This window comes from Scomber scombrus, chromosome 1 (genome assembly GCF_963691925.1).
Source record: "Scomber scombrus chromosome 1, fScoSco1.1, whole genome shotgun sequence".
Classification (NCBI taxonomy): Eukaryota; Metazoa; Chordata; class Actinopteri; order Scombriformes; family Scombridae; genus Scomber; species Scomber scombrus.
The window spans coordinates 15,871,823-15,898,352 of NC_084970.1; the positions used below are offsets into that span (position 1 = coordinate 15,871,823).

A 26,530-nucleotide genomic window follows, 5' to 3' on the forward strand; every position below is an offset into this window, starting at 1 on the left:
TAGGGAACACCATTCAATATAATGCCCCCTAGTACACCACCATCACCCACTAAGACCTCAATAATAAACATAAAGCAGAAGTAGGCTATCACCTTCTTGACAATGTCAACAAAAACTGAAACTGAAGATGTATAAGCTTTAAAAAAAATTGAGTTTATGGAATAGCTGTTGTATTGGATTGAATTAGATTGCACAGGTGTACCTAATAAAGGGTTAGGGTTAGGTGAGTACCTAAAACATGTCTGGATGGACCTTTAATGACAGCACTTTTATTTTGAATCCATTGAGATCTAACTTCCTTCTGCCGACTCGAAGCTGCAGAGGAAGACGAACCTCGGTCGTGGTCTGCGGACGAAAAGAGTTCGCACAGACTAAAACAAACCCCAACAATGAACACTTTTGAAAAGCAGCTGGCGGAGATTATACACGAACACCCAAATCTGTACGACCAGTCCCGGCGGGACTATAAAGACAACCTGAAGGCGTACATGTCGTGGAAAGAGATCGCACTTGCCATGGGAAAGTCTGAAGAAGCGGTGAAGCTGAAATGGAAAAATCTGCGGGACAAGTTCTGCAAAGCGAAGAAGCGGATGGCGAAGAGAAACCAGCCGCTGCTCACAGACGACGAGAACTCGGTGGAGAGGCCCGTCCCGGTGCTCTACAACCAGCTCGCCTGGCTCACTCCCTACGTTAAACCTAGAGTAAGAGCTGGCATGGGAGACACTGCCGAGGTGTGTGCCCACCTGTCAGTCCTTTATTAATTGAAAAATATATTCATTTGGACCAATGAAAATATAGCCACTGCTGACTGATGTCGTATGTACTCTGTGATAACTCTGTATATTCATATAATTAGCGTTGTGCATAGTTTTATACCACTAACTTCTTTTTTTATTATGAGCTAAAATCATGGAAACATCCAGTAGCATCATTGTACCCATATTATTTTATTTCCCACCCGCATCCCATAAACGTCCACCCTACTCGGCCTCTAATAGGCTCTGATCCTGGTAGGCTTACCGTAACCCAATCATCTCACTCCTCGTGCTTAACACTAACCAATCGAACCAACGAAGGCAACGAGCAATAGCCAATCAGAGACATAGTAGGGCGGGTGTTTGCGGAATGCGGCTGAAGGAAAAATAAGGGTGTCACAGAATAGCCTGGTTTAGTTTTCAAAGTAAAAGCAGTTTGTGTAAAACCGACACTTGATAAATATCATATGTTTTGAATTAGTGTGTAATCATCAGAAAAAGAATTGTTGTGTGTTTTCGTTGCCATAGAATGAACCCTTTATATATAAATATTGAGCGGGTCCTCTTCCACGAGTTCGCCATGTTGAAACACCATGTTTCTACAGTAGCCTAAAATGGACAAACCAAACTCTTTTCGCTTTTTTCGTGAGTTTTGCAGCCACCTTAGGTTCTCCGACCTACACACTTGGAGGGGAAGGAGGAGGAGGGTAAGTGTAGTCAGATGGTTGCAATCTTCAACCTCACCAGTAGACGCCACTAAGTCCTACACATTGGTCTTTTAATTTGACCAAATGTGTGATCAAATTAACTGGATTCCTCTAACAATCATTTCATGGTGCATTGCACCATGCATTTGCTCAGCCACACTGATTAAATATTTATTTTTAAAGCTTCATATTTTTTGTATGAGCATAGACACTCAGTTGTCAGTTTAGTGGTTAGGCCTATGAAATTGCGTATTTTTGTGGCCTAGGGTTTTGGGCGTTCCTGTTTTACAAATAGAGACCCAAAAATGTGCGAATTAAAAAAAAACAATAATTATAATATTACAATAATGTAATCCTAATAATAATAATGATAATAATAATAATAATATCAACATATTTTATTTTCCTCTGTAGACTTCCAAGCAAGTAGAAACCCAGTTAAAGCAAACCTGTCTTGTTCCCTGAAGGAGGTAAAGGTTGAATAGACTTTGATATGTTAGGCTGTGATCACCTGAGAGAAAGAAGCTTGCATAAGAGGAGCTGCTGTTATCGGGGTTGTTGTTTACTTCTTTCATTGCACACAGATAACTGGAAGTGGAGATGACATGGAGAAAGAGCAAGATAAAGATCAGAAGGAGCAGCATGTTCCCCTGCCTGTCGTCAGCACTAGTTTCCCTCTTGTGGAGTCCTGTCCAACCAGCCATGATGAGATGGGAGTTTCTCTCAAACGTAAAAGGCAATCAATCACAGAAACTGATATAAGTTCTGGAGATGCCCTTACCAACCTCAGAGATGAAGATGAACTGTTTTTGCTCAGCCTCCTGCCCTCGCTGAAGAGGCTCACCATTAAAAAAAGAATGGAGGTGCGGATGAAATTCCAGCAAGTGCTTTATGCTGCAGAGTTTGAGGACTGAAGAGTTAATTTAAAGGACATTTTTGAGGGTTCAACCTGTAAATATATTTTTCTAACCATTATAACTCGTTAATATTTATTTTTGGACCACTATCCCTACAAAAACATATAAAATGTAGGTTGTTATATTTCAGCGTTGTCAGAGTTGAATATGCATAATGAGTTTTATCCCTGAGTTTGAAAACGGAGAAACGTGTCTCTCATTCTCAATATTATTTGTGGAGCCTCACTTTTGTTACCAAGTATAAAATGAGAATAAACATAGAGTTAATAGGTCATCTGGTACACTTTTTACAGTAAAATATAATGCAACCAAATACAGCAGTCCCATTATAAATCATTTTTAAGCAGCTTATGCTGACAATGTGTCAACTGAATACTGATTCAACTAATTTAGCTAACATCAATTTATGTAGTTGTTTATTCATTGGTTGATTTTGTTTGAAATAAGGTCCGCACAAAAATATAACTACCTAACAACTTTAAACTCTAGTCTAGCACTGCTTGTTGTCTTACTGTTTCCAGGTAAAGCCTGATGACTGAATAACAGCACTGTACCTGCTCATAACCTAATCAATTCTGGTATAATTTGACTTCAATGACGTTATTTTCTTTTACTTAAAAACTACAATGTTAGGAAACAGTAAAATGCATCCAATTTAGTTCTAAAAACTACTCTGCTTACTGATGTTGCCTGATTCCTTTAACACAATTTTTGTAGATTAGACGAAGCTCACTGACTGTAAATAAATATCTCCTCTTATCTTTGTGAAGGGAGTCATTTCTACTGTATATTTTTTGCAAATAAATATGTTGTTTCTCCTGAAAAACATTTTTGCTTTTCAGAGATTTGAAAAAGTAATCTATTCAAATTTAAAAGTAGCTGCTGCTAACATGCCTCAGTTTTATAGATGATAGGTGCAGCTTCTGATGCTGTTATACAAAATGATCGCCCTATGCCCAAAATGCTCTTATTACTGCCTAATTGATAGATGTGTCTTAAAAACACACACTCTAACAAAAAAAAATATTTTTGTCATTTATAATCCTTTAATTATACAAGTATAAATGTAGATATGTTGTACTATACTTGTAATGGGCCTTCAAATATTTGTATTTTTATCATCCCTCCAAGTGTGTAAAAATCTCGTCTTTCATGTTGCTGCTCATTCATTTCACTTTGTTAGTTTATGGTAGAATAGTGGCTGTATAAGCCTTATCTTACATTTCAGTGAGAAATATTTCTGCCTATTTCTTTCAATTAGCTGCAAAGTCATTCACTTCCACACAACACAAGGCTGCTCTCTTTTCTGTCTCAACAAGGTCCTGCCTTTCTGGTGAGTTCGCAATCAGGGATTGGTCTGTTAGAACAGGCTTGACCCTCCTTGCTTTAACATTTGTGTGTTTTCATTCATATCTTAATTTATTTCATTCACACGTGCTAATGTGTGGGTGTGTATCTCGTCCTACTGTGTGTATGTTTTCTCTGTCATTCCTCTTTTACCCCATCTTATTTCCTCTCCTCTTCTCCCCTCCTTCTTCTGTTTATGCCCCTCCGAGCTTCCTCCCTCATCTTGTTCCTTCTCCTCCCTTTGCTGTTTTACTCCTCAACCCCTCCCCCCCTCTCTCAGCCTCCCTGCTCTCTTGTCATTGGGTGCTGTGTGGGGTGATGGTTGTGGTTTCTGTCGGTGATGTCTCCACAGCATGTACCGGTTTACTGCTTCAGAACTACAGAAGCTTATTCTGAATTAACAGCCGTGCAGCACCTCCAGATAACAAAGAAAGATAGATAGATAGATAGATAGATAGATAGATAGATAGATAGATAGATAGATAGATAGATAGATAGATAGACAGACAGACAGATAGATAGATAGATAGATAGATAGATAGATAGATAGATAGATAGATAGATAGATAGATAGATAGATAGATAGATAGATAGACATATGTTCGTTATTAATTGCTGTGGATAGTAATGGTACTATCTGAAGTGTCTATCATGGGATGTCTGGGAGCAACTAACTGCTGCCTGTAGCTGCTCAACTGGACTGGGACGACCACACAGAAGCTTCAGCTGTGCATTTTGCCAGTTTCCACCTAGTCATTGCCTCTGAGTTCACCTCCAGGACCAGAGTATAGACCCATCTCATGTTTGGACCAGACTGGTGATAGCTGAAGAACCAACGATCCACTCTCAGTTTCATACTGCTTGAGGTGAGACACAATAATGACATGATATCATGCATGTTTACATGAGTATAGCACATACGGGATGAAAGTGTGAAACAAATTGTGTAGTTGGTATAGCCTGCACAGATATTGCATTGCAATTATTTTTGTCTCCTACCTTGTAACATTCTATCTCCTCTGATATTACGAAACAGTGTAATTGTTACTCTTAATCAAAGTAATACTAATGAATAACGCTATGAGAATCTGTCAGCATACAGTAAAATCCTCCAATTCCAGCACTGCTGCAGAGAGAGGCGGGTTACTACGATGAAACAGCATCACACTTTTATTGGTGGAAAAACCTTCCACTGAAGAGTACTAATTGGTTGAATCAGATATTTGTCATGAAGAAGGGTGTATCCAAATAGTAATTTACATGGTCATATGGTACAAACATATCATCCATACATATTGAAGCACTGCTTAGTAGTGTGTTTGTTTAGGTGTGGTTCAGAGATGACACAGGCAGGGTGGAGGAGGAAGGTGGATGCAAGAGGGAGGAAAGAGATGTAGAAAGGAGGCAGCAATAGACAGAGTGCTTTTGTTATGTACTTTTGCTGTAGCAAGGGCGTTTACACAGCTCGATTCAGAATTAACTCCTATATTTAATGCCATAGGTTTGACGTGATTGCAGAAATGAAACAATGGATTAGTCAATTGACAGAAAATGAATCAACAATTATTTCAATGACCAATTATTCACTCAAGTACTTTTAATTATTTATTTATTTATTAGCAAAAACTCCAAACATTCTCTGGTTCCAGCTTCTTAAAAGTCAGGATTTGCTGCTTTTCTTCTGTTATATATGAATGTAAACTGAGTGGATAGCTTTGTGTTCATGGACTGTTGATCGAACAAAACAAAACATTTTAAGGATGTCAGGCTGGGCTCTGGAAACTAGAGACAGACCACACCATTAACCAATTCATTGAGAAAATAATAATAAAATAATAATGGCTAAATGGGAATTGTAATAATCAGTAGTTGCAGCCTGACATGATCATGCTTTTTTCCTTTGCATCATTAAGTAGTTAGCTATAGACAAACAGGCAGAGCGCATCCCAACAAGATAGGAAGACAAATCTGCAGAAGGACAAAATGATGAAGAGGCTAACATATTTACTGTTACTGCCTCTTGTGTTATTGATTGGAAAGCAACACCCCCCCCCCCCAAAAAAAAACAGTCAAGTCAAACAAGAGAGACACGTGAGGTAGAAAACAGTGCGGTCAACAGAGAAAACAGAAAAACAGACAACATAATCACTATTAACATAAAACCATCAGCTTCCTGAATTATGCATTATCTGTATACTGGACTGAGAAGCAGCCATTCAGAGAATTAACACAGGCAGTATACAAACAGCTAAAGAGTGCACGGATCTGCAAGAAAGCGGTCATATGATCTCTGGTCACCACTGAGCTATTAGAGAGAGAGAGAGAGAGAGAGAGAGAGAGAGAGAGAGACAGAGAGAGTGAGCGTGGTATACAGAGGAAGAGAGACAGAACAAGAGAAAACAATGAAAGAAGACAAAAAGCAATGGCTCTTGCAGTGCACTTTACTGTAGTCTCAGTGCTACTCCAGTTTCTTGTGCTGTGTGTTGTAATGGATCTAATGTGTAGTTGGTGTGGCAGGAAGCTTTTACATCCATATTCTGGTGAGGTGGAGGCCTATTGAATGCACTCTGCATAAGCTGCTACTTGGTGGTGAAAAGGTAAAACTACCTCTGTTTGATAAAGAATGTACATTTTGGTTATGACTGTATTCTATTATCACATTAAATCAAGATGAATTAGTAAGATATTTGAGGGAAGAATATTTTGGTATATTTTGTTCAGGTGTGACCGTGAAGGGTTTTATCCTGTGTTGTATGTGATTTATTGAGGAGAAAGTAAAGGTGTGATGGTCTGTGAGAGAGAGAGCTACTTGCTGTACAGGGACTACACTTTGTGTCTCTATTACACAAGTACATTTTTAGGAAATGTCAAAGCCTGATTATCAGACGTTTAGCCATTTTTTTCCATTTATTTAGATCATTCTGGGCCTAAAATCAGGCTAACAATGTGGCCGACTTATTCTTTATGAAGACAACGATTCTTGATGTGCATCTAAGCATCCTGGTGGGCCAGTGTCATTTACAATCAGCCAGGGATGTTTTGGCATCCCTGGTATCCTTGTTTTTTGTAAAGAAGTGAAGCACATTTATGTATACTAAAGACATTTGAGTAGTGTGCCAATGATGAAACTGTATATACACTCCCCTCTAATCACCCTTCTTCTAAAATCTTGATTGCATTGATTGTCTGTTCTGTCCCAGGCTGCAGCTTAGAGGAAGGCTGAGCCTGATCTGAAGTCAAGACCGAGCGGATCATCTGGTGTCATTGTCCTTCTGGGGAACAGATCAGCCACTTCAGGACGCAGAGATCTGCTCAGTTCACAATCCTCTCTGCACCAACACACTGGGCAGAGGAGGCTCCCACTTACCATGTACTCCCCTCAGAGTCTCCACCGCTGGGGCATCACTCATAGCGAGAGTATGGAGCGGTTAGCCTACAGCCAAGGTAGGCTGGAAAGTGCTATTTGATTGTATGACCCTGTTAGATTATGATAACTCTTGTCAACTGCCATAACAATGTGGCCTCTGTGGACTATGCTTTCATGTCTTATGAGAAACAGTGTCATAGCAATGCATTGAAATTCATTCAAGTATCATTGCACCAACACACTGACAATTGCAACTAATTTCGCAACAGAAAATACTTTCCTATGAGTCAAGAATGAGCCAGAGTCACCAGAGATGAATGGAAATGCATTAACAACCAAAAACATCTCTCCTGTTCTTCCTATTCTGATACATCAAAGCTGATTTGACATATTATCACCTTTACAGTTGCCACTCTGAAACACTTACCTAGGAAGTACATTGACTGGCCCTGTGATTATGTGAAGCATTATTTTATAGATGTCTACGCACTGATGTCCTGTAGCTGATCTGTATTAGCAGACTATTACAATCACCAGAAATATTTAAACAAGTCACCAATCAAAGTAATCCCTTGTCTGACAAATGCTGGTATAATACATGATAACACTGATGGTCATGAATTATTTGTATTGCAAAAAGTTATGAAAAGAGTCAAATTTCCCTAGCAAAACCCCACTTATCTGAGACCAGCCACCAACAACACAATTTTTTTTAGGAATCACATTTCACATTTTTTAAATTTATTAAACAGTTAAGTCATATTTTATGTAAATTCTATCTCACTGGGCACCCTGGTAGCTTAGGGTTGAAAATACTGATCATGAACCACAACATCCTGGTTTGTGTCCAGCTGAGGATCTTTGTTTCATGTCACTCCCTGTCTCCTCACCTTTATTATCTGTCATCTCTCTACTGTCAACTATCTAATAATAGCATAAAATGCCAACACTGAGACATCTTTACACCACTACATGTAATTGTAGTTTAGAATCCTAAATATCTTTTGTCTCTTTGTTTTTATGATTTAATTTTGGCCTTCAACCTTCATCCTATGACAACATATTTAACATTCAAGGACTATTGACTACTGACCAAGAATAGTCTATTGTAAGAAACAACCACTACAGCAAAATGTTAACTTATTTTCTTCTCAAAACATTATTTATGTCATTTATGTCATCTGAAAAAACTCCAACCCAGATTATTATTTCAGGAAAGTTACAAATAATTTGCATAATGTGTAAAATGAAAATATATACTTTTATTTAATACAAATTTCAACTTTTATCCCAAATACAATCTTTCCACAAAGCCTTCAAAAGTGACTGACAGTGTCCCTATCCACCCCTGATAGTGTGTGATATTTTTAGGACCGAGCAAACATGAACTCAATACATAGTTTGATCTATTAAAACTGCATTGGTGGAATTGTGTGCTTTTGACTGTGGTCCCCCACGACCCCAATAGTATTTTCGGAAAATTAAAACAGAAAATAATTAGCCTATATGAAGTCATTTGGAACAAATTGATTGACGAAGTCATGAAAAATTTAAATGAGAGAATAAAACACCTGTGAGATATGACAGAAAGCATACCTCTGGGGTCTGCGAGTAGCCCAGTAGGTAAGATCAAGTGTAACATGTCAGACTTAGCCTAAAAACAAATGTAATACTTATTGAACATAGCATCTCTTCATGTCATTATAAGCCCCTCTCCCCCTACAAATTACCATAGATATCACTGAATGTCCTCAGTGGACACTAACAGTATACGTTAGACTGTTTTTTGTTTGTTTTTTTCTTTGCTTTTCTCTTCATGCATATCTGAAAATAGCTCTCTCCGGCTGCTCTGTATCCATGCCTCTCTGCTCCCCCCTACACAAACGCAGTGGTGCAGTTCTTACTTCCAGCAGCAGGGGGCAGCAGCTCAGCGACGCCGCAGCCGCTGAAATCATTACGTCGTGCAGCCTTTTGTGTGTGTCTTGTGAGCAGCCTTTTGACACCGCCCCTCCGCAGGGTGCAGCGGGACCCGTCAGAAGCCAACTATCGGTTACGTCTGCTGCCTGTAAACAAATCTCTACAACAACACTACGATGTACGGTATAGACACATTTCCTGAGCAGCTGTGGTGCTAACAGTCACCATGTAGCCGCCGCCTAGCGACGCTCTCCAGTCCGAGGACGGTACGACGGTCGGTTTTTGACACCAGCGGGACCTGCAGTTGTGTGGGCCGGTGGTATTACAGGTATTTTATGCTATTGTCACGATGGTCGCCGGGTGAATTACACACCCAAGCTAGCTTGTTAACTGTTCGCACCCCGTGTGAATCTGGCTGTTTTGGCACCGACCAGCGCGCACTAGCTATAATCACTCCAGAGTTACGTGAACATGGCATCGCCCGCAGAGCACGACCTGGCTCTATCTGAAGCGGACAGCAGCAAAGAGAAAGCTCAGGTGTTTGGGATATTGAGGTTGCAAGAGGAGAAATCCGGTGCTGGAGAGAAAGCAAACAGTACAGCGAGAGGAGGAGGTGGTGGTGGTGGTGGAGGAGGAGGAGGAGGAGGAGGAGACGGGCGATGGCAGGCTCCTATCTTCGCTTTAGCCAGGAAAGCATCCGAGACCATTTCTGGGAGCATTCACGTCCTGCCCAAAGTGTCGGAGCACAGGACGTCTCTGCCTGGGGAGTGGACCGTCCAAGGTAGAGTATATCCCATATGTAGGTGGTTGATAATGACAGGACTGATGGCAGCCAGCACCTGATTGTTTTAGGGAGGAAATGCCACCTAACCCTGTGCTTGTCAGCCTCTATACACTAGAGGATTTCCCCTGAGGTGTTCACAAACAATCAATTATTCAGCTAGTTGCTAATTGGAGCAGGGTAAATAGTGTAAGCAGGTGTGCATAAGTGTGACACACTTCTTTCTCCTCCTCCTTCTCTCTCTCTCTCTCTCTCTCTCTCTCTCTCTCTCTCTGTCTCTCTCTCTCCCTCCCTCTCCCTCCCTCCCTCTCATGTCCAACAGTATCTCAGCACCCCCTGTCTGTGTGTGGCCAATTGATTTTGCATAGATCAGTGCTGCTCTCATGCTTTGATGGTGCATCATCATCTGTTAGTGTTGCTGTAGCTGTGCTGCTGTGTTTTATACCACCACACTTTACTGCCTCAAGCATCACGTGCTGTACTGATGCAAATATTTAGAACAAACCGTGTGTCTCTCCTTATTGTTGGTGTTATGACAGTGCTTCAATGGTCACATGATGATAAAACTAGTCAAATGGTTACTGTTTTTCCCCTGAGTATCCTCAGGGCCCACTGCCCAAGAGCCTCTAACAGTCACCCAACCCCCAAGACATTTCCTGTTGATCTGTCATCGTCTCTGCCTCTGGGCCAACCTGCTGGAGATAAAAAGCTCCTCAACAATGCGAGACAACGCCTGTGTACATTTTCACCTGACATTTTTTCGTGCTCCTTGTTGTTTGGCTACACATTAACCCTGAAGGACGTCCACGTGCAGAGCACACCTCTGTGGGAGCTCATAAACCCAGGCCCCTAAAGAAGAATGAAAATATTAAATACAATGTTTGCTTTTTAGGTCAGATGTTGATAATGAAAAAGTTACAGATGCTGTGTAGCCAGGACACACGATAAAACAATAAAAACAATAAAATCCACCAAGAAGCTGCATTTTGTTTTAAAAATTCCAATTGACAATTCATTTAATTTGAAAGCAAGACATTCACCTGACTGACTCAGTTTTTCCCCCTCAGATAGGAGACTCCGCATGTTTTTATGGTTTAATTACCTTTTAGTGTCTGTGTGCCTCTGTCAATGTATGTCTTACCCCCTTGTTTCTGTGAGCTGAACTTTTCCACACATTCATCTCATGGATGTACAATGTGCTCCGCTGGCATATTATAACGTCTGCATTACCGCAGCAGCTACACCGGTGAACAGATTGTGTCTTGTGTATGGCTCTCATCCCACAGCCCTGCGAGACCCGATGGCTATGGAGCGAGCCAACCTGCTGAACATGGCCAAGCTGAGTATCAAAGGGCTGATCGAGTCAGCTCTGAGCTTTGGAAGAACGCTGGACTCAGACTACCCACCTCTGCAGCAGTTCTTCGTCGTGATGGAGCACTGTCTCAAACATGGCCTTAGAGGTGAGCGGCTGAGAGGGTTTTAAATGCTGTCTGCTGTGGATCTATCTGCAACCTCCCTACTGATTAAAATTGAATGTCTAGGCTGGAGAATTCCTGCTCCTCTCTCAGAGAAGATGACATTCCTACATTTTTATTGTCGTGTGCATGTCTGACTGAGAAGGCTCTTTTTCTCTCGTCTCTCTCCAGTGAAGAAGTCCTTCCTGGGCTTTAATAAGTCTCTGTGGGGTCCTCTGGAGCTAGTGGAAAAGCTGTGTCCTGAAGCAGCAGAGATCTCGGTCTCAGTACGAGACCTGCCTGGACTTAAGTAAGGAATACATTTATTTACACACACGTGCTCACATATGACTTAAGCTAACATCGTACTGGAGGAACATGAGACACAGCACAACCTCACACACAATGTAACCTGAGCCAGAGCAGGGAAGTACCTGAGTGTCATTTACTTTCACTTCACCTTTCCTCTCCCCGCTGCCTCACTTCTGCCTTTTCCCTCATTTCTCTTCTTCTTTATTACATTTTTTTACTTTGTTGAAACTGTTAGATACATGTTAGATGCCACACTATTATTTGACAAGAAATTACAGCTTAAAATGTAACTTTAAATTAGTCATTATACTCTGAGTTTTTGGGTAATATGCAGCTTGAGTCGCTGATGGTGCAGTAATAGTTCTGTTGCAGGTGTCTGACTGATGGTGTTATTGGTATTTCTGTTTCTTAATACAACTGTCAAATTATCAGCAGAATAAAAGTTCCATTATTTCTTTCTAAAAACAATTTCAATACATTAAGAAAAGTGTGTCTGAAAAGTGTTTTGGCTGCATGTAGGCTAACTTACATAGGAGCTGCTTGGAGACAGTCACGTGGCTGTTCCATACATGTAATAAGTTTATATTAATTACCAGTTAACTTGCCTAAAGTGCAGGTCCATAACATGTGTTATTGAGATTTGGAGGGTGTACGCTTTGACTCCTCTGCTTGCCTTAGAGACCTACAGTTACCCATGACAACCTTCTTTGCATAGGTTTGCAGAGACATATGTATCCTCAGAGAAACCTAATTCCAGCTTTAGTTGTGCATCTTATACAGGATTAATGTTCAGGTTATGTCCTCGAGCAGCTGTAGTAATCAAACTTTTGCTAAACCTCTATTCCTGTGTCATATATAACTCGAGCATTCCGTTATCAGTCACAAAAGAGCAGTCCCTCCAGGCAACGAAGCAAGTTAGTAGTATTCAGTTCTCATCTGGTGCAGCAAAATGAGGAACAGATATTTATACAGAGTTGATTTCCTTTGGTGGTGCTGAGTCAGACCAACAGATATGTAGCAGAGCTGCACTTTTGCAACACGAAGTATGGACCCAAGGGTTAGATACAGGGCAGTGCAAACAGTACCTATCCCAACTTTTTTCAAGAGTATATATAATATTCGGCTAATACACAGTTTAACATTCAGATTATGACTGAAAATCTTTTGAAAATGGTATTGTCATGCATTAAATGTAGAGTCAATAGTTTGATCAGACTGCTGAAACCCAGAATATTTGTATAAAATTAAAAACATTTATCCAGTTGTTCAGTTTTTACAGACAGTAAAATAAACAGACAAACAACATAGGTGGCAAAAGACTAATTCCATTATGTGTCTGTGCCACCTCCTAAAAATACAACTGATATGTGTGTATGTGTTTTGTTTTTTTAACTAGGACACCGTTAGGAAGGGCCAGGGCTTGGCTGCGTCTGGCTCTCATGCAGAAGCGGCTGGCCGACTATCTGCGACTCCTCATCACCAGAAAAGACTTGCTCAGGTACAAACACATACAATCGGACTCTCACACAGAAATTAGTTGTATAGCTAAGATAAATTTGACCTGTTTTAGAGAATATAAATGTTTAAACCCCAATAATTGCCCAAATATTCATTAAACACAGCAGGTACTCTGAAAGAATAATAACCCTCTAGAGCTTCAACATCTAAGTAACTTCTGTTTGCTTGATGGTTGTAAATCCTTGCAGTGATAGAGATTCCTTTGTGTCTTCTTCTGCAGTGATTTCTATGAGAATTCATCGCTGATGCTCGAGGAGGAGGGAGCAGTGATCGTGGGCCTGCTGGTGGGCCTGAACGTCATTGATGCCAACCTGTGTGTCAAAGGGGAAGACCTGGACTCTCAGGTAACCACCATACTGAAATGGTATTCTGCCACTTGACTCAAACACGAAGACCTGAGCATGTGGTTGTTTTTACAGCTCTTCACTCTGTCCTCACTGTGATTAGATCTTATTGTCTGCTTGCATCATAATCAACAAAAGGGAGGAAATTGGTCTTATGTCATTAAAAAAAGAGCGTAACTCTACTTCCTGTGCCCACTTCACCATTGACATGAAACAGTTCTGATCTTCATTGATTTTAGTTTCGGGAAGCACGAGTGCAGATAAGAATTGTCTGTTTCGTTCATTATCTTGGCATCAGGTAGATGGAGAGCAGACACTGGTGTCATGTTTCTACTCCACGGGTGGAGACTTTGTCCTGAGTGCAAACACATTTCTGTATTCACACATGACTGCATGTGGCTGACATGCATTTGTAATGTGAAGTCATCTGGAATTGTGTTTGTTCAGATCCACTTATATTCTGATTACTAGGTCAGACAGATTGCATTAAGGTTATAGAGCCACACAGATTGTAATTTTAATGCCAAAACTCATCTTACAAGTCAAATAATTCTTTACTATGTTGTTAGTTTTTTCTACATGTGTGCAGTCAGCATAAATAAGTTATTTGTGCTAATGCAGACACAGTAGCATTAGGATTAAATATTAGCTTATTAGATATTAATTGCTTTCTATCGCTTTTCTGTATTTAAATGACGGCTTTGTTGTCTGACTTTTAATTAGTGTAACCAAACACTCAGATGATTGTAAACATACCTGTTAGGTTGCCATAGCTTTTACCTGTTGACCCAAATTAATGGTTGCACAATCTTTGTTTCCCAGTCTGTTCTCCCTCAGTGAATTATATTAGCTTAGTTTTCACACAGTTTCTTATTTTTTATTCTTTTAGGTTGGGGTCATTGACTTCTCCATGTACTTGAAGAACGACATTGATGATTACAGGAGTGAAGAGAGGTAAAGTCTTTCATTGTCTCTCCACTGTTTTACACAGTAGTATCTTTTAAGCCCCCTCCAAATGTGATGCAGAGTTGTTTTTATGTCTGTTTCCATGACAACAGGAATAGCCAGATAGCATCCATCTTGGATCAGAAGAACTATGTAGAGGAACTGAACAGACAACTCAAGTAAGACATTTGCTTTTGAAACAGACCGGTCTGTATGGTTTTCCCCAGACTTCCTGATTATAATGGTTCTAAGAAAGGAAGCCCTTTGTTTCAGATTCTGTGTTTTTAGAGAAAAAACAGTGGTGGATTAAGTTGGCCTTTCATTTTCACATGCTGTTTATGATGGTTTCACTCCGAGGCAGACTCTGTGTATGGCTGGTTGCATGTTAAAAATAGGCCCAATTTTTTTTAAATCAGTTACTTTGTGTTTGAACCACTCTGGTTGTTTCAGAAGTGCAACTCCGTCCTCTGTGACACATTCAAAAACAGATTGTCTGTCACATTTAAAATGTTCTTCTTCTCACAAATACATTGCTGATATGGTAATGTTTATTTTTTAATGAACTCACTCACCTTCATCATTCATAAACCTGGATTAAACTGCTGCCTTTGAAACGTCTGTACTTGAGATAAAGCTAAAAAAACAGCTTGCTCTTGTGTGACATGACATTAAGTCACATTTTCAGTCACTGTATAAGCATTGTCCTTTCTGAACATAGGCTAAGCTAACTGTGGCACTACTGTTACAGCACTGTGGCCATCAAATTAAGGTCTGGTGAGACGGTTGCAAATTCAATCATGAAACATCATGAACATAACAACACTTAGAAAAATACATTTTTTATTTAGGAATGGAAAGTTATAAGTTTTAACACCTTAGCTGAGAATTGTAACACATTTTTTAAGTCCAATCTCATTGTTACACATTTTGAATGAAATGTTGCCCGTATGAATTCAGAAAGTCAGCCAAATTAACAGATGTTGATATATAAATAATTCTCTGCATGTTCAGCTCCACAGTTCATGGTCTTCAGGGCAGAGTGGACTCCCTGGAGAAGTCCAACTCTAAACTAATTGAAGAGGTGAGACAATATTAGTATAATACATTAGATGCCTTTCTTATTTCAACTATTGAAGTGTGCTGGAATACAGAACCAACATTACAAAAATGTGTCACTGTCCTCATGATTTTATGACTGGACTGCTGCTGTAAGCTATATTTCTACTGCCTGACTGAAGTGCATTTGTAATGTTGAACTATTCATTAAATGATAACATTATAATTTGCATTCAGCTGCTGATACTGGCTTGATTAATCACCTGAGATATTCTCCCTCTTTATGAATGTCCACATGTTTGTGTGTGTGTGTAGTTAGCCATAGCCAAGAACAACATCATCAAACTGCAAGAAGAAAACCAGCAGCTGAGGAGTGAAAACAGTATTATTCTACTGAAGGCACAACAACATTTAGAGGTACACTATTGCACATACATACAATCACACAATGATATCCCTCTCTCAAAATACAGAGAAACATTGTTTATTAAATAAAGTTTGAGCTGAAGCCCACATTTGAGCCAAAACTGACGCGACAACTGTGGATTTAAAATACGATATTCCAAAACTTATCAGCACCACAAGTCACAAAGTGATCAAACTGATGCATTTTGTGGCTCATATATTCTCTTTATTGTTGATATTTACTCCAGGTAACCCAAGGTGATGTGTCAGTGGAGAGAGACACCTACAAACAGTCTCGCCAGGGTTTGGATGAGATGTACAACGAGGCTCGAAGACAACTGAAGGAGGAGTGTCAGCTCAGACAGGTCAGACTGTAACACTCTTGGTCTAAAATATGTAAATAAATGTGCGTGGTATCTATTTGTATGTAATTGTATAACAAATGTATGGATGTGGTTTACTTTAGGATGTGGAGAATGAGTTGGTGGTCCAGGTGTCAATGAAGCAGGAAATGGAGCTGGCCATGAAACTTCTTGAGAAAGATATTCATGAAAAACAGGTCAACACACACTTTTGTGCATCTTTTTTTCTGTCTTCCCTTTTGACCACTTGATTTATTTACAAAATGTTTTAAGAACTGATTTCACACAAATGGAAATACTCATAACATATCCACAGCGACTTACTGTTTTTAATAAAATCTTAAAACATTCAGAATATATAGACAGTACAACAAGCTCTTTAGGGGCACTAAGGCTAAAAATAAGGCTCACATGGAGCTGCATGTACTCTCTGTGCCTGTTGCTTTAGTATTCCTGTCAGTGTCAGGCTTTTCACCATCAACCTGTGAACTCTGCAACATGAACACCACCAACTGATATTTGTACCCAAGCTGTGAGATACAGTAACTGCCATGGCGTCATCGTCATCACAGCTTTGTAAGGAGGCTGCAGGGATCATTATCAACAGCAGCCTCAGCTGTGAGAATGGACAATAATGTCAGCAGGTTGAATATTGTGGGTTTAACATGGGAATATTTGTTTTGTATGATGATACACACAGTTTGTTCAACTCTCATAGTACTTTGCTTTAAATAACCCACACAAATCAGTGTGCATGTAGTCCTCAGTTTAATCTTGTTCTGACAGTCATTGAATGAATAAATGAGTGGATAAGTCAGTACACAGATAAATAAATAAAGCCCTGTGATGAATGAATAATTAAAGAATGAAAGGGCGAATGAAAAAATAAAGGAAAAGGAGCATGATAAATTTACAGTGAAACCGCTGTAATACAACAGAAACAGCCACATGACAGCATGGGCAGAACCAGCAATACTGGATCACAACAACTGAAGATTTTCCTTTTGATCCTCAGGACACGCTGATTGGTCTCAGACATCAGCTGGATGACGTGAAAGTCATCAATCTGGAGATGTACCAGAAGATGCAGGTACAGACACACACATGCAGCTTCACACATATTTATGTCATCTACACAATAAAAATGAATGAGGTAGAAATACTGTAGTTACATTTATTACTTATGTTTCTCAGTCATCTGATGATGAGATGAAGAAGAAGAACGATGTGATCAGTCGTCTGGAGGAGAAGACCAATCAGATCACTGCCACCATGAAGCAGCTGGAGCAAAGGTGAGATTCACTGTCTGAAAGGCGAGGCGCATATTAATCAAAAGAGGAAGATCACTTTCTCCCTCATGTCTCCTCAGTTCCTCCAGCAGTCTACACCAAGTTCTCTGCTGTAAAACCCTCAAATCGCAGTTTTTCTCAGGTTTACCTGAAAATACATTGTCCCACTGAGGAGAAATGAATTACTCTTTGGGAGAATGTTTCATGGTGAAATGCAAAACAGTCAGGAGACGCTGTAAAAATGAGCTAAACGTACACAATTCTTCATGAAATGTTCTGCAGAGAGCTGGGGGGAAACATGGAGAAAATGATTTCAGTCCTCTTTGGTCCTCAGATTTTTACTCTAGGATATACTGTAGGCCAGGAGGTGGTAAGCCTTTGTTTTTACTCTAACACAAATATCTCAACAGTAAAAAATACATGATGTAATGAAGTGATTTGATTGTGGTGTTTATCAGTGTAACTTGTAGTGTGACATCAAATCATCCACAGATCCCACAGTTCCCTCATCTTTTGTGATCAAGATGACAGTTTGAACAATAGCCTCAATCATCAAATATGTGGACTTTGTTATGTGAAACAGCTCCTCTGCTCCTCTTCCCTCCTACAGGTTTATTGAACACAAGACGTTAGCGGAGGCAGCCCACCTTTGTTATAAACTGCTGTAAGAAAATGTGGTGCCTATACACAGCAAATAGATACAGTTAAAGTGTTTGGACAGTGTGTCTAATAATAAGTTTTTGGAGATGAAATGAAAATCTATCTCCAAAATGCCAAACATTTTGAGAAACACAAAAACCCTTTTAGCTGTGAATTGTTGGCAAGGATTTAAAGGGTTTCATGAGCTGAAGGAGTTGAAATATGGTCTCGGGGCGCCTTTGTAGCTGAGTGGTTACCGTGCATGCCACATAACGGCAGCGTACCTTGTTTTTTGATTCCGGCAAGGGACCTATGCTGCAGGTCCCTCCCCTCTCTTTCTCCCTATTTCCTGTCGACCTCTCTGCCACCCACTATCAAAAATAACGGCAAAAGCCCAAAATTAATCTCTCTTTAAAACATTTTTTAAAATTTGTTTCAACCCCTGGAGGAGCTGAGGTTAGGGTTACGAAGCAGGGAACATTTTGAGATACATGACAGTGATAATTTATGGCTAGTTTTGCTTTACAGATTAAATTTTATAGATTAAACTAAAATGTTCTTAAAATCACCTGCAAAGAGAACACCTTCTTTAACATCACCAACAATGAATGAAGAGACATAAATACAATAAACTTTAAGGGAAAATAGAGCAGAGGCACTTTATCACACAGCCAATACCATATAATTAATGAGTGTGTGTGTTGTTCAGGCTCTCAAACACGTATTAAATTGATCACAAAATGAGATGCTTCTGTGTAGCTTACCACCTCTTCTTAACTTCCTGTGGGAAACCCTGCAAAGCATAATTTACCATGTCTAATAAAATCTGCAGCAGACGTTTTCATGCATGATACGTTTTCTGGGTCACTGTTACACCTTCAGTGTATAAGTGCTCCATACCTGCATCAGTCATGATTGAAGCTAGTAGCTGTGTGCTGGTTCATTGACGCCTTATGATCCCTCCTCACCCCATCAGTTCCAAGTTCACACAGTCCATCCCTCCCCTCGCCCATTGGTTTAAATCTGTTCTATCCTGTTTGTGATTGGTTGTGAATGTTTTTTTGCTGCTCTAAATGTTTATGTAGTCTGGTAGGATACAGACCCCGGTTACAGGTGTTATATTCAGCGGGAGTTTTGTGATCTGTTAGATTTGGTTGAGCCAAAGTCAAATTAAGCTGGGTTGAATGTTCTGATCAGAGCCAACAACTAAAATACAATTAATTAATAGCTAATCAGAAATAAATATCCCTTCAGAGTTTAACTTTACATCCCAGGGATTTAAGTAGTGAAACTCCTGCAGGTGTACCTGAAAATGCCAGTTTATGGCCGCTATGGTTACATTCATCTATCTGTCCACCACATTACCTTTCCCTGCTTTTCCCCTGACATCTTCACATCACTCATACGCTCATTGTGAAGTGCAATATATCCAGACTGTAGAGATCTGATGACAGTGTGAACCTAGAAACCTGAAATCAGATTTCTCTGTTTTAATACCTTTCATTAAACTCACTGCTGTGTTTGTGATGAATAAAATCACTCAAAGTGTTCAGTGTAACTGGGGCCACTTAGAATACTGATGTATTGACATCCTTTCTTCCTCCCTTCCTTTCTTTCTTTCCTCCTTCCTTCCTCCCTTTTGTTTATCTCTTTTAAACCATCCATTCAATCATTCATTCATTCATCCATTTTTGCTCCCCTCAAACGTCCCTGTTTCTTCCTTTTTTCCCCCCCTGATTTTATTCCTGCTCCTGTGTGCAGTGATAAGGATCTGTTAAGTCAAACCAGAACGCTTGCTATGTCATTTGTAAAGTGTGCCAGCACAGACACGGAGCACCAGTACAAGCTAGTCAAGGACATCTCTTTCTGAGGACAAACATGCACATATGCACGCACATGCAGACACACTGCTGTTTACGACAGAGTGAATAAGTGGACTCAACTTAATGGAACATTCCTGTTTTATTTGCACACAATATTCAGAAGGTTTTACGGGCTGAGAGTGGCCAGAGAATCAGGAGAAACTGGAACGCATGGTTTGTTTCCTCAGTAACTGAAACATTATCATCAGCAGAGTGCTGCGATTCATACAGACCACTGCAACAGGTTTCATGATAACTTTTAACAGCTGTTGAATGAAGATAAGTTTCCTCTGAATGTCCTTTTCTCTTTGAGCATCATCAGCAGCAGCTGTGTTTAGGCGGTCAGAGAACGGTCTGAATATTACATCAGTTATACTTTAATAGATGCTGAATTAATCATACACTACTTCTACTCCATCTATTCTCACTGGCTCCGGCGTACACACACACGTACATGGACACGCTACACATTCTTCCTGTCTCCAGTAGTCAGTTTATATGCAGTAACACTGAGATTAAGATGAAATTCAGGCTGGTTTGGGCTCTGAGGTGTAATTATAGTGTCCTTCCTATTGTTTTCCTTCACAACGAGTTAGAATGTGTACAGTGGGCTTCCCCGCTCATATCACAACTACGGGGGACCAGAGCCACGATGAGCAAAGTTGGGTCAGCTGAATGTTTGCTATCTGTCATGATCTTAATGTTACAGGGGAGACGCACCTCATTGTTAGCCTACGCTGTGTAGGTCTGAAGAAGTAGCAGTAACACGAAAACTATAATCGACATACAGCTGCCTGCGTGTCTTGTGCAGCCTACTGCTTTAATTTGTTGCCAGTTTGCTCTGCATGTGTCGCACCTCCTCACCTGCCCCCGACTGGCTGTGATGATCCTGTCTCCTCTTTGCTCTTCATCCTCCTGAAAGGTTCACCTAAGCTGAGAATTATAAGGTTGCGACAAGGTTTTGCAGATATAAACAGCTCAGTGAGACCTGCAGCTTTAGCTTGATTCACTTGCTTTTCTCTCAAACAGACAGCTGAGCCCAGTTTAAATTAATTCTAGTTACACCACTGTAAACATCTGGAGATTCTGTCAAGGGACGTTGAATTTGTTGTTGTGTGTCGTCGTCTTGGCATATTTATTGAAATTTGTGATAGATCAGGAAGTGATCATTCTACCTATTTTAACTCCATGTTCATAGTACTGTAACTCCTTTCAATTTGTAGAAGAATGAACACTCAGTACAGCTGTTTAAAACTCACAACTACTGTCTTTTACCACCGTGATCAAATAAAGTTAGATGTTTTGAAAGAGCTGCCTGTGGTTTGAGTCTGTGGCCACGTTCTGCGTAGTCAAACACAGGTACATTTTATTTCACGATTTCTCAGTCATGAATATTCACACATTCCAAAGTGTTTTTTTTTTGTGTGGTAAAGTTACCTCCCTGTGGAGTATTGGGTGAAAAAGTATGCGATTGGCATGTTTTTCAAACTCAGTAAAATACCAAACAAAAGAAGAAAGAAAACATGTTAATGCTACCCACCAGTTCACTCCATCTTAGTGAGTTGCACACTGCATTTGGTTAGCTATCCTCTTTGTTTCTTGTCCATTCAGTTTACTTTAAGACGTTGTCCCTCATTGTATCAGCACAGATATTTATTTTGACTCAACAGCCCCCTGTACTCCTTACGTTCGCTGTTTTGACCCCCCACAACTCAAACCTCATCCTTCGTTGCACTCTTTTAAGTTTCACTCTCTGGTGTTGTAATAGTGCAAATTACAATATTATCACCCCTCTTCGTTTACCCTCAGCCATCTCTCCTCCATCATCCCTCCTTAACCATCATCCTCCCTGCCGCCCCTCTCTGTTATTTTATTCCCTGCCATTCCCCCTCAGTTTTTTCTCTCCATGGTCCTGAGTTTGTCCCTGGTTATAATGGTGCAGATTACAGGAGGCAGAGAGGCACCGCACCTCGGCCGAAGAAGGAACCAGACGTTTCAAGTTGGACTTTGCCAACAAGGCCGACAGCCTGCAGCGGCAGATTGAACACAGAGAAAGACAACTGTAAGCTCAACACATGTTTACACACATTCATGAATGCTAACCTAAATATGCTGCAAACACAACATCATATTTAAAGCTCTGGCTTGTCAGTGTATTTCCCCCTTTTACTAAAACTTCTAATGGTCTTAATTCATGAACCTTGGAACAATAGATCATATTTATAATACAGTTTAAAACATGCACATGTGCCATAGCGCCCACTAAACATGCTCATGTGCTCACCCACCCTAGCCCCCTCTCTGTCTCATTGTTACTTTGTTTTGATGTTGTATGCACATGTTGGTGATGTTTTTCCTGTAGCCAGCAGCTGGAGACGGACCTGAAGATAGAGAGGGATTGGAGGCAGACGTTACAGAATGATCTGCACAGAGAGAGAGATACGGTGACCCAGCTCAGCGCAGAGGCAATGCAGATTAACGGGCTAAAAAAGGTAAAAAGACAGAAAGGATACATACAGCACATTCTGCTCAATGTAAAATATGATCTGATTTGATGCATGTCATCTGTTTTGTGTTTATTATTTTTCCAGGAGTTCCATCGCCTCCAGGATGAAAACATTCAGCTGAAGACAATCTGTGAAGACCAAGAACAAGCTCTCGAGGAGCTAGGCTCCAAACTCAGCGAGTATGTGTGCCTTAATTAATAAATGCTGTTTTTGTACTGCGGCAACCCAGCTTATGTTCACAGTTTCAAAGGACAGACTCTGAAATCAAATGTCTAATGTAGGATTATAAGTTTCCTGTCCAACTTTTGGAGTCACACAAATGCAAATTTTTACAGGCATTTAAAAACGTGATTTTAACTTAAATTCTCAAGTGTTAATATCAGAGAGGACCATGACAGTGTAGGTTTTTTGTATCTATGTTTTTGTATGTTTGCTGCTTCAAACAATCTGACATTAGACTCGTAAATACCTGCTCTCCTGTCCAACAATTCACACGTAATTAACATTCCTGCAAATAAACAAATTACAGTTCATGAGAAAGACAAACAAGCTTTTGAGATCCTGTAAAATGAAACCAAAAATAAACCGTTGCTGTTTTTTTAATGATTTAGTAAGAAGTTAAGATGAAAAGAGGTTGATGACCTATGGTGGTTGATTTCATTTATTTTATTTACCTTGCTCACTTATTCTGTTCACAATCAGATCCAAAATGAAGATTGAGGACATCAAAGAAGCCAACAAAGCTCTTCAGGTAAATCATCATAATCAGATAAAAATAGCAGGATGTGTTGAATCTAGATCTTCATCACTAAGATGTTAAATGAGGTATTGGATAAGATCTAGATACTGTACATAGTATATAGTGATAGCTTATAATGTGTGTGATGTAGAGTTTGGGTGGAACTGAGATGAACTGTTTCATGTTGTTGCAGGGGGGTCAGGTTTGGTTGAAGGACAAGGAAGCCAGCCACTGCAAGTTGTGTGAAAAGGAGTTTTCCATCTCAAGACGAAAGGTCAGTGATCAAATTAACACAAAAATACAGAGTTTTACAAATCTGTTTTATAAAAAATCCTGGACATGGTTAAAACTAGCTCTGGAAATAATCTGAGGGCTCTGTATTTGTTTCTGAGGTATAAGCCCATATCCTTTCTACATCGATTTTACATTCTATCTTATCTGTTTCTATCTGTGTCTCTGTCTCCAGCACCACTGTAGGAACTGTGGGGAGATTTTCTGTAACAGCTGCTCAGACAATGAGCTTCCTCTGCCCGCTTCTCCAAAGCCAGTCAGAGTCTGTGACACCTGCCACGCCCTGCTACTGCAGCGATGCTCCTCCAACCCTACTTGAAGGAGTCCCACACTGCTGCTTCAAACAATCTGACATCAGACTCCAAAATACCCCCCCCCCCAAAACTTATTTTGACAGTGTTTGCTGCTAAAAATGGACCACATGCATGAACATTCAGTGCTTTTGATTTATCTTCTCTAAAGTTAGGAAAAAGGTCTGCATCAATCTGACCTTTGTTTGACATCACTACATTTTCTGCTAAAGTTCTACAAATTAAAAAATTCAAACATCTCATCAGACACAGACAAGATGGCAACCAGTGTAGCACTTTAGCAGGGGCCAAAATATTTAACTTGTTGATGGACAAGTTGGAAATTGAAGTAGAGTTTTTATTCTGCTTTAGCATCTTAAATGATGACATGCTTCTGTTTAAATGTGCAGCAGTTAGAGGAAATTATTTATTTTCAGTAAATTTAGGCATCAGTGACCTCGATGGAGGGAGTCATGCAGGACAGCATGAACTCCCTTCTGCTTTAGATCCCTCTTTTTCATGTGTTGTCCTGCACCCACAGGACAAAAATTATAAAATATATTTTCCAAAACTTAATATATCATAATCAAAGTTCAGTGAACTTTTAAGACAGTAAAGTGGAATCCAATAGCTGGACTGTTGATCAAGTTTTCAGGAAGTTGTAAACTCTTAAACCATCTATCCTTTCATCGCTCCATCTGACTGCACTCACATTGAAACCACTCTAAACTCTAAAAGGCACAACAGGTGTGACCATATCAAGGGGAACTGCAGGCGTGTGCTGCTGCAGGTCACTAATGCTGATCAGCAGGTCAGGTTTTAGTAAATGCATCATTAAAGTTTCGGAGGAGGAGCAACTTAACTATGAACTGTTGGTGAACGTGTACTGACTGTGAGCAGCTAAATGCATACTTTCCTCAACCAAACTTCCAGTCTTATTTAGTTACATCATTACAATGTTTTTATGGAGCCTCAAACTGTACACAGTAGCTGTATAGCCAAACAGGTGAGATTAGATCATTTATACATGCAGTAAGAGTCTTACTGTTGGATGTCCGGTGGCCTTAATGTTGTTGAGTCTAACTCCAGAGCACCCTTTTCTGAGGCAGAGTGAAACACAAGGAAAGGCAGCTTTTACACAGGCACAGCTTAAATCAAACCGCCTAATATGAGAAACTAAACTAGATGTATTTCAGTGAAGTTGAGTGAGGAGACCAGAAGTTTTTCACCTTTTCTTTCCTCTTTTAAATGCTGCTGTTTCACAGGAACAATAGAATATTATTATTTAATAATTTGGCTCTGCCGTCAAAGATTTGTTCAGAGAAAGGCATCAGTCAGCTCTGCTCATTCCAGACTATTCAGTGTGAAATCAGCACTGAAACATGGACTTTCCCACAATCTAATTTCAGTAACGTTTACTGTTTCAGTTTTTTCTCTGCTGACACTATGACTAGACTTGTTCCCCATGAGGCTGTGGCTTTAAAGGAACTGAAAATCTATGTTTTCCCATTTTTAAATTTAATTTAATGTAAATGCTATAAAAACTACTTGTGCTTCTCATGTTGCCAAAATGAGCCCTATATTTCAACAGGATTCCTACAGAGAGGATATCTGTAGAGAGAATCTGAAATAACAGCCCAAAATATTTCAAAGTAGCAACACTAGCCTATACTAGCCAAGCAAGCAGCCTCGATCTAAGGCACATTTCACTGTTTCTGTGAGACACTAATACAGTAGATGCTGCTTCAAGGACCAAGAAGAGCAACTGGTGTCGTAACATCTCTGGTGGCTGATTTAAATCAGTGTCAAACTGGCTCTCGTGTTGTTGAAGCTAGCTTACAACACAACCACTTCACTTAATAGTTAGCGGCTGCTGAAAAGAGACTTGAATGTTTCTTCTCAAAACAGCCAGAGTATGTTTGAGAATTTGCAAATCCATGATTGCCTGTAATGCAGATTAATTTGATAGTATTTATATTTTTTGTCTTTTATGCACATTATTTACTCTCAAAAGTCCAATGAATTTATTGAACTTTCCCGTTTTGCTTGAATTTAGTTGTAATCTGAAGATGGAGACGTCATAGAAAAACCACATTTTACTGCTGCTCCATTCTTGAGAGGGGAAGTTTAAAACTTTGACCCAATTATGTTTTTTTTCTTTTCTTTACGAGACATGTTTTTTGTGTAATCAAACTAATGCTGACGACTGAAGTCTACAAGGTCTTCAGTGACGGGTTCCTCTGCACATTCTGGTTTTGTACTTGTATACAGTGTTTTACAACTTGTGATTTTTTTAAAGAACTGGAAATATTCATTCCCATGAAGAGATAAAACAGGCCTGAGTTCACTTCAGGGAGTGTTTTTCCCCCCCAGATATTTAAAAGCTTCATAAAAGTGGATCATATCTTATCGAGTAAAATAGGTTGAATGTTTCTGAATTGCACCCAGGCCTGAAATGTTTTTGTACAGTGTCACTCTTATATATATCCCAGCTTTCAATGGGACTTGTACAGTGTTGATACTACTGTATGTTTTATGTACATAATGTTGTTAATCACTGTGGCTCTTTAGCTTACTAAATCATGACAATATTAACTCTTGCCAACAATATGTTGCCTTCACTGTGTAGCATTTTCTGATTAAATCAAGTTACAACCAGAATGCTTCATGTTTACCACAGATGATTTTTCCCCCTCTGATTTAACAACTCACAGAAGAGCCATTTC

General features: G+C 39.8%; 2 protein-coding genes across 3 annotated transcripts; both read left to right on the top strand.

Annotated features, from left to right (window-relative positions):
- Positions 1 to 339: 339 nt before the first annotated feature.
- On the top strand, positions 340 to 2,392 carry LOC133980142 (uncharacterized). Of its 2 annotated transcripts, none has more exons than XM_062418735.1 (2): positions 340 to 731; positions 2,047 to 2,392. In XM_062418735.1, the coding sequence occupies exons 1-2, from the start codon at positions 390 to 392 to the stop codon at positions 2,374 to 2,376; spliced, it is 672 nt and encodes a 223-aa protein (XP_062274719.1). In that variant the 5' UTR covers positions 340 to 389; the 3' UTR covers positions 2,377 to 2,392. The 2 variants fall into 2 exon arrangements, with proteins under 2 accessions (XP_062274719.1, XP_062274728.1); XM_062418744.1 differs by having other exon boundaries at positions 340 to 701.
- Positions 2,393 to 9,123: 6,731 nt separating this feature from the next.
- On the top strand, positions 9,124 to 26,456 carry rufy2 (RUN and FYVE domain containing 2). The gene is made up of 19 exons (XM_062421672.1): positions 9,124 to 9,791; positions 11,078 to 11,251; positions 11,438 to 11,555; positions 12,954 to 13,055; positions 13,296 to 13,419; positions 14,309 to 14,373; positions 14,478 to 14,543; positions 15,376 to 15,445; positions 15,736 to 15,837; positions 16,074 to 16,190; positions 16,292 to 16,384; positions 17,203 to 17,277; positions 17,382 to 17,479; positions 21,920 to 22,039; positions 22,340 to 22,469; positions 22,569 to 22,663; positions 23,187 to 23,235; positions 23,417 to 23,497; positions 23,690 to 26,456. Exons 1-19 carry the CDS (start codon positions 9,482 to 9,484, stop codon positions 23,831 to 23,833), a joined length of 2,133 nt encoding a protein of 710 aa, XP_062277656.1. The 5' UTR covers positions 9,124 to 9,481; the 3' UTR covers positions 23,834 to 26,456.
- The last annotated feature ends 74 nt before the right edge of the window (positions 26,457 to 26,530 follow it).

Bases quoted from the DNA above. Each gene is read 5' to 3' on its own strand.
- LOC133980142 (XM_062418735.1), top strand. From the start codon at position 390: ATGAACACTTTTGAAAAGCAGCTGGCGGAGATTATACACGAACACCCA. The intron at 732-2,046 runs GTGTGTGCCCAC...CATTGCACACAG, and splicing joins GCATGGGAGACACTGCCGAG to ATAACTGGAAGTGGAGATGA.
- rufy2 (XM_062421672.1), top strand. From the start codon at position 9,482: ATGGCATCGCCCGCAGAGCACGACCTGGCTCTATCTGAAGCGGACAGC. The intron at 11,252-11,437 runs GTGAGCGGCTGA...GTCTCTCTCCAG, and splicing joins TCTCAAACATGGCCTTAGAG to TGAAGAAGTCCTTCCTGGGC. The intron at 15,838-16,073 runs GTACACTATTGC...TATTTACTCCAG, and splicing joins AGGCACAACAACATTTAGAG to GTAACCCAAGGTGATGTGTC.